The sequence below is a fragment of the Callithrix jacchus genome, chromosome 6, assembly GCF_049354715.1.
Source record: "Callithrix jacchus isolate 240 chromosome 6, calJac240_pri, whole genome shotgun sequence".
Lineage (NCBI taxonomy): Eukaryota > Metazoa > Chordata > Mammalia > Primates > Cebidae > Callithrix > Callithrix jacchus.
In genome coordinates, this window is record NC_133507.1 from 78,592,834 (window position 1) to 78,610,343 (window position 17,510).

Here is a 17,510-nt window from a genome sequence, read left to right on the forward strand (position 1 = left end):
CATTTGAGTGCTTCATTGCATAGGCCTGTGAATTAAAAGACTGACAATTGTTTTTGTAGTGTTCATTGTAAGTTAATAAAACATGGTTTATATGTGTATGAAGCTGACTTTTAAGTTATTAAGAAACCATGAAGCGTATCTGACAGCCTGATTTCCCAACACTGCATTAGGCATTTAATCATTGTTTAGAAGGAAAGTTGTGTATGATTATAAAGGTGTATATGCTACTCTATACCTAATGCCATAGGTTTCATATTCATGCCAACAACCTGAAAATTAACAGCTTTATTAAAATACCTTGGAATAAAATTGGCCTTACAGCGATAAAGCCACCTATCAGTAAGCTGTCAAGTGAGAGGAGAATTAAAATAACAGTTCTCTCATACATCTCTCTTTTGGTTGACGAAGTCTGAAGAATAGAAAAGATCCAGAAAATCATAATAGTTTATTTAAAAATTAAGATCTAGGTCTAAAAAGTAAATAGTGCATATTACTAATAGGCAGTCAGAACCAACTTGGGCATCATAAATGCTAACATAAAGTGAGTAAGTTAAGTCTCCATCTGTTCCTGCTAACCTCTTGCTTTTGGGTGCTCACCGAGTTGAGGAAGAGGTGCAGAGGAGCTCAGTCCCACAGTCATCGCAAGATTTTCATTGCACCTTCTCATGCCAGTTTCATCATCAGTTCATGAAAGGGTTGTGCTTGCAGGTAGCAGGTGATACTTAAGTAAGGTAGAGAGCTTGTTTTTAGATAGAGATTTATTCTTTCAATTGGTTGATTTTTTTTTTTTTTAAATCACATTATTTTACTCCCATACTCATGCCCTTTAGGATTTCAGATTGATATTAATAAATAACATCTGACTGGAAGTAATAAATTCAAGATCATATTGTATGTTTTTCTTATTGATTTGTAGTACAAAGATGGATATAGGCCTGTTAGCATTTGAGATGCTAATTTAGAAAACAGACATGTGTTGTATATTAGTTAGAATGTTAGTATCATATTTTCTTTTCTCTTAAAAATTAGTAAATATATTTGGATTAAAATCAATCAGACCTTTTGGTTTCACAATGTATAGTAGGTAGCTCTGATTTTCCAACAATACCATAAGATTCCAATTTCTTGATGTTAATACCCTGTATATCAAATAAACCCATGTTAAATTTTACAAATACGAAGTTATGTAATCACTAATGACTTTTTTTCGTAATTATTTTAGTTTGTAATAGTTGTTGTGGACAGTACAGACAGAGAGAGGATTTCTGTAACTAGAGAAGAACTCTATAAAATGTTAGCACATGAGGTAAGTAAGTAGTCTTTTTACATTAGATATGGGGGAAGGGTATGTGAATCATATTTTGTTTCCTAGTTTCTCATGAGGGTCCTATCAATTTCAAATTTTTTTAAATAAGTTACTTGCTGGCCATGCCTGCTCTATTATTTTCTGACATCTCCCAGTTTGGAAGTGTATCTGGAAGGAGCAGAAAGATTGTGGAGTGAGTTGCAGAACTTTATTTTACTTATCCTAGATAAATTTGGTTTTGTAATTTTCCTGGGCAAAAGTAATTTCTATAAGTGGCTTTCATTTTGCATTTTGAATAGATTAATTATACAGAGAATTATCATTGGAAATGATATTTTAAATTACCTGGGTGCTTAGCAATTCTTGATTGTTACTCAGACTAATATTTAAATGTAATTGCTGTTAGGTTTCTCTAATATTGTCCCTTTGACTAAAAAAATTAGATGACCAGCCACATTTTCATAGTCCTTGAAAAATACTGCTGGGCATAGTGGCTCACTCCTGTAATCACAGCACTTTAGGAGACTGAGGCAGGAGGATCACTTGAACCCAGGGATTCAAGACCAGCTGAGCAACATGGCAAGACCCTGTCTCTATGAAAAATAAACAAAATTAGCCAGGTGTGGTGGCATGCACCTGTAGTCCAGCTATTCATGAGGCTGAGGCGAGTGGATTGATTAAGCCCAGGAGGTCAAGGCTACAGTGAGCTGTTCTTGCCACTGCACTCAAGCCTGAGTGAGACCGTGTCTCAAAAAATTAAATTAAATTAAAAATAAATAAGTAGAAATAAAAATAAATTTTAAAATTAAAATTTTTTTAAATAGAAAAATATTACTGGTAACAAATTTAAATAATAAACTGAATAGTCAACCTGATAATAACCATAATATTATATAGTATTTATATAGTATTTACTAAAATTGATTATATTTAGATATCTTTTATTGCAGATGCTACTTTCTCAACTCATAGATAGGAATAGAAAAATTAACATTTAGATATCTAGAGTATTTTTTATTTCAGTGGGATTTTTTCAAGACTTAGGAAAACTGGGATATCTTTGTAGTGAAGTTTTATATTAATTTTGTTATTGATTTGATGTTTGTGTCTGAGATTTGCTTAAGAATTTTGGTGTATTTCAGGCAAACTTTCAGGGCTTTAGGGAACCTAACCTAGTAAAATTGTTCTGTAAATTGAGGTTCCTCATTTCCTTATGACCACCAAGATGCACCCTTCCATATTTTGGACTTTTAATTCCAGTAGCTGTATTTAAACCTCTTGGAGATTTACAAAAATACATCTTGCCATTCTGTGTTCATTTGCCAAATTCCATTTCTAGTTGGGATACAAGCAGTAAGCCAAAAAAGAGGCAGAAGACAAAGGTTTGGTTTTTTTTTTTTTCTTTTCAAGGTCATATTTTGCAATAATGCAGCATTTTTCAGTTTATTCCAATGGGTGGTTTTATGAAGACTTTGGAAAAAGAAAAATTGATGCAAATTTTTTTTGTCTCTGGCCTATATCTTTTACTCTGTTAACAGGTGGTCTCCCTATCTGATTTTTACTCTAATTGGCCCATATGCAACAGGATCAGTATATGAAGAGCCCAGTAGTTGGGTTCAAAGTCTTTGAATTTTACTAGCTGGGGCATTAACTTGCACAGATCACTTAACCTTATCTGTTATGGGTGAGTACACTGAGGCCCAGAAAGGTTATGTGACTTGATTAGCTTTTTGAGAGCCAGGTTTTGAATTTAGATGTTCCAACTCAGACTCTTCATTAGTGGAAGAAAAAAGAAAAAGACATAAGTTGGAAAGGGAAAGGAGGGCCCAGTTGGAAAGGGAAAGGAGACTGCATGGGGAGATGACCAGAGAAGAAGGGAATTATAAATGAAGTGGGATTTTGGGCAGGCCACTCAGTAGGATCAAGAAGAGCCAAACAGGCAGAGTTCTGGAGAGAGACAAATGGATGAAAGAGTGACAATGTGTGAGTGAAGAGTAAATATAGACACGACGTTAGTTGGATGTTTCATATGTACTTCATAACCAACAAAATCTTAATGTCATCACTGATAACCATTCTTTACATCATTAAGAAATACAAAACTGCAAAAATTTTTTAAATAACTTTCAAAGCTTTATCATAAGTAAAATGTAAAACTTTAGAACTCATTAAATTTAAAATGGTTTCAAACACCAGAGTCTAAAATTTTATTCAGAATGGCTCAACTTCTAGGAGGTACCTTCACAAATGAAGTTTTAAGAAACAAATTGGCAACTATATATGATATATAGAAGATGCTAAGTAAATGTGACTTGTAATTGCTATTATTCATCTCCTTGACCAAACTTAAATATATCTTAAATTAGAAATCTGTAACAGAAATGGTTTTAAAGTGTTTCAAATGGCTTATGTACAAAAGATCACTATTGTTCACCTTATACTTTGACCTTTGTTAAGTCAAGTTGATGAACTGCCTTAATTCAATATATCTATGTTCTATTGTTCTTTTGTATACATACTTGGTTTTGAGGTTATGTAATAAAAAGCAAATGAAGATTTTCTTCTCTTTCTAAATATTCAAAAATTGGTAAAATAACTTTTTCTTAAAAATCAATAACTCTGGGCTGGGCGCGGTGGCTCAAGCCTGTAATCCCAGCACTTTGGGAGGCCGAGGTGGGTGGATCACGAGGTCAAGAGATCGAGACCATCCTGGTCAACATGGTGAAACCCCATCTCTACTAAAAATACAAAAAATTATCTGGGCATGGTGGTGCGTGCCTGTAATCCAAGCTGCTGAGGAGGCTGAGGCAGGAGAATTGCCTGAACCCAGGAGGCGGAGGTTATGGTGAGCCGAGATCGTGCCATTGCACTCCAGCCTGGGTGATGAGCGAAACTCGTCTCAAAAAAAAAAAAAAAAAAAATCAATAAGTGAAAAATTTGAACCTTTGAGATCTAGAAAAATTGATTCAAGGTATTTGGAGACCTTTTATTAAGTGGCTGTGTTTTTTAATTTTCAACTTAGGGGCTTCCGAAAATAATTTTATCATTAAGAGTGATGAATACAAATTACTTACACCAATACAAACCGTGTGTCCTAACTTGTGCCAAGTATTTGTCACAAGTTTGTTCTTTCAACATGTCAACATTAGCAAACTTGACCTATATAAGACTTCAGCACACGCTAGCAAGAGATACTGAAACCTAGAAGATAGGAAGATAGGAATTAAATTTCATGGAAAGTCCATCTACTTATTGACTTAGCCACATATCAACTATTGATAATGATCTCTTTTATTTTTGTCTTTTTTGAGACAGAGTCTCACTCTGTCACCCAGGCTGGAGTGCAGTGGCACCATCTTGGCTCACTGCAACTTCCACCTCCCAGGTTCAAGCAATTCTCATCCCTCAGCCTCCTGAGTTAGCTGGGAGTACAGGTGCGCACCACTACACCATGCTGGTTTTTATGTTTTCAGTAGAAACAGTTTTGCCATGTTGACCAGGCCGGTTTCAAACTCCTGGTTTCAAGAGATTGACCTGCCTTGGCCTTCCAAAGTGCTGGGATAACAGGTGTGAGCCACCATGCCTGGCTGATTAATGGCTGGATTTTCTGTTTTGGAGGAAAGAAAAATATTTACTGTATATCTTTGATAATGAGTATATGTATACAAGGTATAGTCTATCTCTTCAAATTTTTTGTCTTTTATATAGGCAGGTGAACTGAAATATAGGTGAAACTGGTTGAACATGAAATCTTAAAATTGTGAACATTGTAGCAGTATTCTTTTCTGACCATACTTATTCAGATAACTGTATCAACTGTGGTAGCATTAATAACTGCCATCCTGCAGAGGGCACTGTAATTAAAGTCAGTCTTGATTGTTACATAAAATATTTTACATAACTCCTTTGACCAAGTAAGAAATACAAGTATACTACTTTTATTTTTATTTGCATCAGAAAGAATCATCAAAACTATATTCTAACAAGAGTCATTTTGTATCCATTGAAGATTTTATTGATACAACCGCATACACACATTATTAAAACCAAAATATCTCACTAAAATTCCTAAGAAGACAGATGCCATTCAGCAGTTATGAAAACTTGCAAGTGTGACACCAAAACCTTAATTTTATATCTCCTAATATATAATAAGCAGAATTTTATGGAGTTTAATTTAGTAATTGAGTACATCCTTCATGGATTCTTAACCCAGTATCCATGTAAGGAATTTAGGGTATTAACACCCTAAAATTATATATAAACTCTAAAAAAAATTTTGTATGTGTGCATATGTGCATTTTGTGGAGAAAGGTCCATGATTTTGAACAGATTATCAAGGAAGTCCCTGGCTTTAAAAATATTGGCAGGTAGAGAGGAGTGGAGCAGAAAGTGACCAAGAACTTTTGCCTGTTTTGTAAGTAAAACATTATACCCATTATTTGGAGTATGCACAATTCTATTTGGAAAAGGGTTAGTGTAGTGGGTGTCTTGCTCAGATTGGATACTCAATAAAAGATATGAGGAACAAATTCAGAAAGTATAAAGAACTCACCTCTGAGTCATAGCATTGAAGTGACAGAATTTCTAATTGGGGAAACTTGGTAAGTTTAATGCCATTCCAAGATGGCCGTATTGTATATTCAAATCTAAGAAATCTTCATACACAGCGAGAGAAATTAGGGTGAATAGGACTGGTTTAGGATAGAACTTAAACTGAGAATTAAGCCCTAAGCTTTAAGGCATACATTGTAATGAATTCATTTATTTCCTATGCACCTAGAAAGTACTAGCTATGTACATTATTGGGAGATTTGCAATGTAGTTAACTCAAATCATTTTCTGTGGAGCTTAATTCTCTTGTGGAATCCTGATTGGGAAAGGCTGGCTTAGGAGGTTGGAGAGAAGGAAATATATGCAAAAGAAATGATTTGAACAACATAGAGATGGCAGTGCCTAAAACTGTTTAGAGGGCAGTAGATAGACTGCTAATTACAGCAGGGTACCTACATAGGAGTGGTGTGAGGTAAAGCAGAAACGTATAGGCAAGGTAGAATTTTGGAGAGCTCTCAAGTATTAGGCTAAAAGGTAGTTCTTAGCCATTTGAGCCTAGTTTTGGATTTAGGGGGTGGATAGTACATATACTGGAAAACATGACTGTTAAATATAGCACTTAGGACCATAAAAAACTATAGTCTAAGACTAAAGAAATATGTAAATTTATACAAGTGTATAAAAAATGTGTTATCAGCCTTTGCTGTGAGATGCTTTTATGTCAGATAGTTGAGAAATTCTAGGTTACTAAGATTGTGAAAAAGATTCTGTTAATTAAGTTGAAAAATATGTGGAAAAATGTACTGGCCTTTACAGTTTTATTTGCTTTAATAGGACCTAAGAAAAGCTGGATTGCTGATTTTTGCTAATAAACAAGATGTTAAAGAATGCATGACTGTAGCGGAAATCTCCCAGTTTTTGAAGCTAACTTCTATTAAAGATCACCAGTGGCATATCCAGGCATGCTGTGCTCTAACTGGCGAGGGGTAAGAAGTCTTCCTCGTAGATGTTATCAAACATGTATTTTGCTTAGAAACACGTATATTATCTTAAAACTCATAAATATTTAAGGCTGTTGTATACAAAACATCATAAGGGACAGACATAAGCTATAGTTCATGTGTATATTCAGAGACTTTTTAGGGTGGTTCTGTAAATAGTAAAACAATATAAACATAATACATACAAACCTACTGAACATGTAAGCATATAGCTGTTATAGTTGCTATAGGAGCTCAGAGAAATGGGAGTATCAATGAGAGCTGGAGAAGTTAGGAAATATATCTTAAGATGGTAGTGGAACTGAAGACCTGACACTTGCTGAGCATGTCCTGTGTCTGGAGAGCTTTCCATATAGTGCTTCATTTAATCCTCATAACACTTCTACAGAGAATTTTTTTTTTTTTTTTTTTTTTTTTTGAGACGGAGTTTCACTCTTGTTACCCAGGCTGGAGTGCAATGGCGTGATCTCGGCTCACCGTAACATCCGCCTCCTGGGATCAGGCAATTCTCCTGCCTCAGCCTCCTGAGTAGCTGGGATTACAGGCACGTGCCACCATGCCCAGCTAGTTTTTTGTATTTGTAGTAGAGACGGGGTTTCACCATTTTGACCAGGATGGTCTACATCTCTTGACCTAAAAGCTCCAAAGAGGATTCATGTCTGAGACTAGTTTGGGGTTACTTACTGTTTCCACAAATGTGGTCAAGAGGGAACTGATGCACTTAAACAGAAGAAGGATTGGGGGAATTGGAGAGAGTGTGGCAATGATGTTCCTTGGTTCTGGAATGATAAGTGATGGAAGAGAAGTGTGTGCCTATAGTAGAAATTTGCCCTGTGTAGTGCCCAGAGATGAAAGGGTTTCAAAAAGGAGGTGTTGTGATTGGCATTGTCAAACCTAAGGTCAAGGACCAGGAAGATGGAGAGAATGCCACTGAATTAACAACAAATGAGTACCTTCAACCAGTTTGTCAGAACAAAGTCTGTGCATTGGGAAAGTGGGCATGAGGTAAGTGTAGTTTAAAGAGGAGGTAGATTTGAGGAAACAAAAATAGCTTTGTAAAAGGTTGAGTGTGGCAAGAAGAGGAAGGAGAGATAAATTAAAGAGAGGAGGTTGGAAATAGGATAAAAAGCTAAAAGGAGGACCAAACTATAGTACAGTTTTTGTTGTTGCTTTTCCAAAATATGGTGGATCTGTATATATAGTCATGTACCTTATAATAGTGTTTTGGTCAGTGATAGACCACATATGTGACAGTGGTCCATAAAATTAAAATACTGTATGCTTACAGTAACCTGTTCTGTTTTTAGATATGTTTTGGAACAGAAGTTCTTACTATTGGGTTATGGTTACCTACAGAATTGAGTACAGTAACATGCTGTACAGGTGTGTAGCCTGGGAGCAGCAGGCTTTATAGCATAGAGCCTAGGTGCATACTAGGCTATACCGTCTAGGTTTGTGTAAGTACACTTTATGATCTTCACACAGTGATGAAATCACATGACATATTTCTCAGAATGCATCCCTGTCATTAAATGATGCATGGTTGCATTTAAAAGCCAAGGAAAAAAGAATGAAATTAGCGACGAAGGATTCTAAATAGAGGTCTTAAGTTGGGGTTGAGGTTCTTGAGGTGTTAGGAAAGGGCAAAAGTATGGAAGAATTAGCTCAAGTGGGAGAAATGGTTTTCCTTTCAGGAACGATGAAGGGTAAACCAATATGATGAGTTATTGAAGTCAAATCTTAATAGAAGGCACTATTACCAGCATTTGGAAGAGCATAATTAGAACCTTAAAAAAGATTTTTTAATGAAAATAAAAAATCGTTCATTAAAAAATCACAGATAATACCAGTTATTCGTGTATTCATTTAAGTAAAAGTATGTTCTCTGTCAAATGTATCTTAAGCAAAAGCAGTGATTTATAATATTTGGCAATAAAGACAAGTTATCTAGGATTGACATAAGATTTAATTTATATACTTTGATAATTAATTGTATGGAAATGTATCATTAGTATAGATATTAACTCAATTTCATTTTAAAAAGGAAAAACAATTTTGTTTTAAAAATGGGAAAGTAATGGATGAGTTTGGTTTTGAGAGCAATGTTCTGTTTTTCTCTTATAGTTCAGCTACCTTGGTCTAAATTATTGGTTTTAGTATTGATTACCATTTTGATTCAGTGGATTGGAAGTCACAAACTTTGGAGAGTAGCTTCATTTGACTTCTACTTTTCCCATTTGCTAACATTGCCAAGCCTGGGTTTCCTTTGTAACATTGGAAAGATTCTGATCTCAGTGTTATAAAGATCCAATTAAGAGAATGGATGTTAAGTCAGTTTCTAGTTTGCTATTAGGTAACTACTGTTCATCTATTCGTTTGGAGTTAAATAATCTCTTCATCTATCATTTTCGTGTACTGTTTTCTATTAGTAGTTTAAAAGTAACGAATCTAGTCACAGAAGAAAAGTATGGGACAACCACCCCAAAACAACCATTTGTTTACCTCATTGCTGTCTTTTTTCTATTTGTGTCTTCTTTTACATTATTAGAAATACTTAACAAAAATCTGAATTAAACAAATTTAATATTTTTATTTCTACAAAAGCTTGTCATAGATCATATGTGTAACAGTTCTTCATTTCGTTGTAACTTAATGTGTACAATCATTTTCCTCTTGCTAAACTTTTAGTTCCTTTGACCACAATGAACATCCTTTTCTATATTTTGGGTTTTGTTCAATTAACAGTTGTTAGTGATAACTGATGTTACTGATAAGAAATTTTATTGCCTTCAAAAGCTTTGTATACTTACATTTTATTTTATGTAACATATATTATGTGTATGCTTTGTTTTAATAACTCTACTATATATTTAGTTTAATATCCTGCCATTTTTCATTTATATCATGAGCACTTTATGTTATAAAATGGTTTTATTTCCTCCATTTCCTGGTGATGAGAATCATAAAATCATTTTTGAAAGGAAAGTTTTAAATACTTCATTGTATGAATGTCCTCTAATTTATTTTTTTTCTGTATTTCTAGGAAGAAATTCTTTTCTCATTAAAAGTACTTTAAAGAGCAGTTTTATATTTAAGTATGTTTATGTCTAATTTCTAGGATACATTTCTAGAAGTAGAAAAAGGGGTGTAGAGTATTGTTATTTTAAATACTTTTGACATGTATTGCCAGATATATTTTTGACATGTTGCTTTCTGTGGGCACTCTTGTATAATTATAAAGCATTTTTAAAGCATCAGACAGTGTTCTGGGCACTAGAGATACAACTGAACCAAAAGAGCACAGATGTTAGCTGGGCGTGGTGGCACAGACCTGTAGTCCCTGCAACTCGAGAGGCTGAGGTGGAAGATCGATTGAGCACAGGAGGTCATGGCTGCTATTGATTGTGCCGTTGCACTCCAGCCTGGGTGACAGAGTGAGACCCTAAAAAAAAAAAAAAGAAACAAAAAAGCACAGATGTATTGTATATGAGAATATGGCTTCACTGCAGCAGCCCAAGCACTGAATATTACTGATTTTTAAATCTTTGTTATTTAGCTAAATGAAAAATACTCTCTTTTAGTTTGCTGTTCATAGCTTTTTAGTTCAGAATTTAATCAAATGATTTTGTTTTCTTTATAGATTGTGCCAAGGACTTGAATGGATGATGTCACGACTTAAGATTAGATGATTTCTACTGACCTCTTCTCATAGACTTTGTATAAATGAAGTGCTGGACTTTACCTGAAAGCTGCAAAAATTAATGGTTTAGATATATTTATAATAAACTGATTTAAACTTTTTCTATAAGAGGAAAAATTAAGACCACTTATTTGAAAACAAAGATGAAGTCTCACCTTCCAATTTGCTTTCTCATTAGTTTTTTCCAAAGTAAGTTTTAAAGCTGTGATTGACATTTTTCTCATAATGAATCCTCTCAGGACATTGTGTAGCCTGTGGTAAGTACAAAGGGAGAGGAAGACATTTTGAATTTTAAGAGCTTTATTATCAGTATAACCCTCCCTCGTTGAATGTTGTTTTCTTCTTGTTCCATTAAGTCAAAATACAAATCACAGATACTCAGTTTCCAATATTTTAAAATGTAACGTTACTTATAAAAAGTATTTTGCTTAAGGTTGTGTGTGTATTGTGTATATACCTCAAGTTCAAGTTAATGGCTTTGATTTATGTTCTAAAGAAACACAAATAACACAAATATTAATAATATCCTTATAACCATAATGAGATAAATATTGGCCTTGGTGTTAAGTGCCATTTTATACTTTCTCCCTGTGTTCTCTGTATTGTACTAATCAACCTCCCAAATCAATGAGCTGCTTGTTAAAAAAAAAAAAAGGAGAAGGAAAAAGCATGACATTGTGTATTGATTTTTTGTTGACTAAAATCACACACGTGGAAACATGTAATTCAGCAGAGTGGGATAGCTATCAGATTCTTGGCTTAGTATTACTAATGGGCAGGATTGTACCATGAGCAACTATCAGATTATTCCTTTCAGTGGTTCTTATGGCATCTAAATTACTGAATAAATTATTCATTAATCAGTGAATCATAAATTATGATTAAAATGATCAAATGAATTCTCAGCATTAATTGAAAACTGTTGTGTGAAACATGTCTACCTGGGAAAGTAACACACTATAAATACTGTTAAACAATTTAGCTATATTATTTTAAAATATTGTATGTCTAGCGGTTAAAATGAATTTCAGAGTAAAAGTTAGGTGTGTTTCTGAGCAACGTTGATAATTTCTTATTTTGGTACTTGAAATATAGTGTGAGATTTTTTTATTTCTAAATTTTCTTGTATCTTCTATTACATAAATGCATTGTTTGACAGTTATAAAATGCAAGTGTTTTTTGAATGATCTTAAGAATTTGGCTTAAAAGTTTATTGATACACAATGTATTATTTGTACTACGAAGTAACTCGACCCAAAACACTCTTTATGTTAGCTAAGGGTATCTTTTTCAGTGTCTGAAAGTCAAAGGTATTCCTCTCACAACTGTAAACAAACTTGTCCTAAATGTGTTAAAACATATTCTTGGATACTCCATTTGTATATCTTTCATGCCTTGAAAATCTGAAGGTTAATCCAAACCCAAATGTTTTAGCATATTTAAGAAAAAAACTGCTTTTAATATCACCCTTTTAAACTTTATGAAGATTTTGGTGAGGAATAATAGCATATACTTTAAGTGTTGACAAAACTTAGAAAGTTTCTTTCTATAAAATGGGAAATACTCAGTATCTAAATCCAGGTCAGGCATGGGAGATCAGTATTTAACATTGGATGTTTTGTGTTTTATATTTATAATGTTCAAAATGCAAGCATAATTTAATCTTTGTCCACCTGGTTTTACAAAAGTAAATCTTAAATTACCAAGCTTTTCTCATGTTCACATACTTTCTCAAATCTCTATAAAGGATTATTTATCTATTAAAAATCCTCTTAACCCAAATCTGTATTATGGTTTCACCAGATAAATATTCTGTGATGTACCCCAGAAAATCCACATCTTTTATCCTTTTTATTTTTTAATCTGAATAATCATGTGCTTAATCCCTTGGATTGCTGCCACATCGGTTTATGTGATATCAGCACATTCCCTTGTCATCAAGGTATTGGCTCAAATTTTTTCATAATTGGCTGTTAAAGCATGCACTACCTGTTACAGTTGGTTCAGTGTAGTGGATTATTGACATGATGTCATGAGAAGATGTGAAATTTTTACTACATTTATAAAACATGATTTTGTTCTCTACAAGGTGAACATTAAAAATGAGGTGGGATCTGTGTACTTGTACATAAAACCAAAATTATAGTTGGGAAAAATAAATTTATATATGAAAATGTCAAAATCAATTTTAACAGTATTATTTTCAAATAAGATAGAAAGGCTGGTGAAAAGTCATATTGGCAATTTGTATGTAGTTTAAGTGGAATTAAGCAAAGAGAGATGCTTTTGGGTTTTTAATATGCCACTTTTGAGTGACAACATCTCGTAGAGTCATTGTGTTCAGCTCTGAGAAGAACAAAGATGCTTCTGTACATGTGGCTGGATTTAAATATCCTGTTTTTGATACTAATTTTGAAGTCATGTAACTTCTTTTGCTATCTTGGCAAAAGTAACCGTATGCTATAAGCATTTGAATATGTTTAATTTTGTCATAATAGCATCTGTAAAGTATATCTTACACATTATATAGAGGGTTCTTATTTGAAATTTCTAGTTCTCTGTATCTTCCCAGTACATCTTGGTCCTCATAATAAGCAAAGGATATAATGAAGGCAGGTGGTTTAGGGGTTATAGTGGGGAAGTGGATAGGGGATTCATTTTCTTATATGACATTTTGCCTTAAGAATATAAAAGTGCTTTAGCCCTGCTGGCTGGCATTTTTAATATAGGTAATGAAATTGATGTTAGAAGCATGGGATGAAATAGAGGGAAGAAGAGGTTTTATTTTCTGGCTTTTAGGAAGTGCCTAGAAGGTCATTACAGTAAGAATTGCACAGAACTTGAGGAAAGGCATGAAGTCCCTGACATTTTTTCCTTTTTGTCTCAGTGTATAGTTTTAAGCTGCCTAGAAACAGGACTCTATTGTCTCCTCTTGTATAGGCACTTTACATTTCTTGTTGTCACTATGGCAACCACATGCAGTACAGGCAATTTCAAAACCTGTTTATATTAGTGTAAATAGAAAAACTAAACTTTCTAGTTTTCTCTGCAGGCGTTTTTGGGAATGTATGTGTAGTGTGCTCTGCTTTGTATATAGGAGATAGTACCACATCATCAGTTATCTCAGAACTTCAGGGTCATCTCTTAACTGCTCAGTTGTATCTTGACATCAATCCCTTTTTCAAGGCTGGGTAGAGACAACTTTCCCCATGTAACTTTGGCCCCTCCCACTCTTCAAGTGTAATCTGGATCTTCTTGCTTTCAAGATCAGCTTCCCCATATCTCAGGTATCCCTTGCTCTTCTGTATCTTCATTTACTATCAGTGAAGATATCTCTGTCCTGAAGGTTATTCTAAACTTTGTCTATAACTGTTGTTGCCCAAATCAGTAATTTCTATGTAGCTTCTCCAGTTCCTTGCTATCTTCTCACCACTGGATTGAGGTAGTGATTTGGACTTTGCTCATTAGAGAGCATTATCAGAGAGGCAGAGTCCCTCAGAAGACCAGCTTGCGGTGCATATAGCATATAGATGCCAATATTAGAATTCTTTAAATTATATTGTATTTAACATTTTCATGCTTTTTAATTTAACTTCGCATGTTGGGAAGTAGATTCAGAAAGATAGGAGAAATACCCAGACTCTGCCAGTTCCTTGAGCTCCTAGTTAGGCATTAACAGGATTAAGTTTTATTTGTATTGTCTTCCTATTACCAAGAATGGTTATGTTGCACAGAATACCAGTTCAGTTTGAGTTGGAAAAAGATGCCAAACCAAATTTGTATGTAGCATATAACCTAAGAGCATCCTTGAAATTATTGCCCACATTCCATTGTTTTCTTCATGTTTGCTTATAAAACAAAGGTAAACATTAGCTGTCTAAAGGAATTAGCAATCAAAAGCCTAACTCAACAAAATAAACCTGTTGAATAAACCTGTTTAAAAGACATCAAAATAATTGTCATGCATTGACTGTAGATGCAGATAAATATGTCTTTAAAGCTCCACTTATACAAAAATAAAATTTCTATATCATGCTTCCTCAAAGAATGTATGATAGATTAAGACCATGATAATAAAATAAAAAGGAAAGAAAACCAGAAATTAGAATTTCAGATGCTATAAAATAACTTTCTGGTTAACCCTAAAGTCCTGTCAAATTGTGAAGAAATGTAACCGGATGCACTTGGATTCATTTTGCAATATTTCTTATCAATTGTCTAGCCCTTGTGTATTGTTCTAAAAACTAAATCTTTATGCTATTGCCTGCTAGATATCCTGTTCTTTGGTAGAAAATTCCCATAGCGTATACTCAAGAAGTGCCTAAAAATGGATTTGTGTTGATTTTAAGCCCATCTAATAAATTATGTGTATTTTCTATGGTATTACATGTGCTTGTCTTAACTGATAACACAGCCTAGATAACACAGGGTTTCTGTCACAATTTGTACTTTATTTGAATAAAAATCTTGAAATTGAAGATATCCATCTCACCCTCAACAAACCATAATGTAATGAAGCACGAGCCACACAATTTTGTCTCTTTCCAAATACAAGTATGTCCTGTCCCTGGCATTAGTTAATGCAGTGACTAGAAAACTGAACCCTGCTACTGTTTTATAAAACAGTTTTAACAGAAAATTAAACTGTATGTTTGAAATCGTAAGTAAAAGTTGTTTGCTTACATAAGAGTAGCCTCTTGATTCTCATAGTTAAGTGATTAGTAATTTTGTGTCATACCATTTAGATGTTGAGCCTTTTCATTTGTGCATATGTGTATGTGTATGTGTCCGAATTCCTCCTCTTTGTTTAGATTCTACTTACAAATCAAACTATTTAATAGAATCTTAATACATTTATCATTTATTCTTCCAGGGTTTGTTTGTTTGTTTGTTTGTTTCTTAACTAACTATAGAGTATGACTAAATTCTGGGGCAAAGCTTGATTGTATTTTCAGTGATGTATAGTTACATTGTTTCATATTAGAAATCGTGCATGGAAAGTGAAATGTGCATATGATTTTAAATTATTGTAATATGTACTGTGCCCTTCCCCTAAATATCTTACATTGATGATATACAGAATTCCTCTATTTTTGCTTGAAAATAGTCCTTTAGATTGGAGTATCCTTTTCTTACATCGCTCTATTGTTCCATGGTATAAAGTGATACCTGCAAAGCACTTTTAAAGATATTTTTACGTTAATTTCCAAGATACAGCATTGAGGAGGCAGCTATGTCTAATGAGGGCTCTCTTGGTTGCTAGAGATGAGAGAAATATATACTAATCATTTTAATTTGTACTTAAAATGCATTTTACTAATCATAGTAATTTTAAATATGACAGTTTCTTCTTGTAGATATTAATCTTTAATCTTTCCTGTTTATCATATCATTCTAGAGAAGCCTAGATGAAAATGGGTTCCACCTAGTCTCTTTGTAAAACACCTTCCCCACACACTCCCCATCCCTTCCAGTTGAGCTCTATGCACTTTGACAAGCAAATAAGAAGACCTTAGGTTTCTTGTATTTGAATTTCCAAAACAATAAAAGGTTTTTACTCAAGATTTGCATGCAAGAGGCAGAAATTTTGTCTCATCTCTTCATCATTTTGTGAACTTGTGTTTCTCTGTATGCTAGGGAAATTTTGCACACAAGGAATGTTTGAAAAAGTGAGAAGTTTAGAGTGCTTGGGTGCTTTTTATTTGCTCAGTGCTTATGTGTTAGGTATCTAGGGAAATAATGCTTCAGGACCTTTACAGCAACACAGCTTCATCAATGACTGGGGGATATTTATGTTTGTGCTGAGGAAAGGGAGGAGTGGGCAGGTTGGAGTGGGGGCCTTTTCATGGAAAGCAGTGTAGTCAGTTGCTTTATAGATGTGGTTTTTCATTATACTTGTAACAACGTTCTTGTGTCCATAATTGAAGTGTCAAGTTTCAGGAATGCAGGGCATTTATCAGGTGACCAGAAGTAGAACCTTGTTGATTATGAAATGGAAGAATAATGTCAAGGTAGTTGGGAATGACAAATAAGATTTTACCGGTGAATTTCCATGTTTAATATGTATATTAATATTTTTTTAAGTTGCATGTTAATCTGGTATAACGTATTATCTCTGCTTTATGCTTTGGGTAAAAAGAAAAAAAAGACAAGTTACAATTGTTACTCTATTATGTACTATTACATATACCTTTTCTTTTAGAAAGGGTTAATTATAATTACTATTCACACCTCTGTGTTGTCAGTGTTTTTATTTTGGCTTATTCTCTAAATATGCAGATTGGGTGTCGTAAAGGCTGGGATCCACATGGTAATTGAAAAGGTATAACAGCTGCATTGTACAAATTGCAAAAAAATTGTCCTGATCTTCTCTAGGAAACTTCCAGCACTTGTTCAATTTATAGAGAGCTATCTAGCTTTTATTTCTGAATGTTAGAATTGGAAATGAGCCTGATAAATAATGATCAATTTGCATGGTTGATTTCTTTTAAAATCTGAGAAACGTTTAGTCATTTAAAATGAATATTATTAAAGAGAACATTCATGAGCATAGTTGATAGTAAACAAGAAAAAAGGAAAAAATGCAGGGAGAGAGGAGTCAGCCCCAGTCACATGCTGACTTGAATGTTGTGTTTCTCCTCTCTGCTAGAATGTAAGCCCCAGGTTGGCTATTATGTCTCCGTGCTACAGTGCATGGTATGTAACAGGTGTTTAATTATATGCGTTGACGGATGAAATGGACTACTAATGTTTTTGTTGTTTTTTTCTACCTCTTTTGCTCCCATAGGTAGGTATTTTTGACTTATGCGATTGCAGCATATTGCCTGGTTTAATTTTTATTTAACACCTCAATTCTCATTTAATTCTACCTTACTTCAAAAGGATTTCAAGGTGACTATGTGTTTTTCTCATTCTTTTAGTAGAAATAGCACTTATTTCATTAAAAATG

The 17,510-nt window shown here is 33.9% G+C and overlaps 1 protein-coding gene across 2 annotated transcripts in view; it reads left to right on the top strand.

Annotated features, from left to right (window-relative positions):
* ARL5A (ARF like GTPase 5A) overlaps nucleotides 1-16,791 on the top strand; it is a 30,830-nt gene extending 14,039 nt beyond the window's left edge. For both annotated transcript variants that reach the window (XM_035304903.3, XM_002749451.6), the window contains 3 exons: nucleotides 1,223-1,306; nucleotides 6,695-6,846; nucleotides 10,502-16,791. In XM_035304903.3, the coding sequence (XP_035160794.1) occupies nucleotides 1,223-1,306; nucleotides 6,695-6,846; nucleotides 10,502-10,550 (285 nt within the window). In that variant the 3' untranslated portion in view covers nucleotides 10,551-16,791. The remainder of the gene's footprint in view (nucleotides 1-1,222; nucleotides 1,307-6,694; nucleotides 6,847-10,501) is intronic.
* Nucleotides 16,792-17,510: the final 719 nt, after the last annotated feature.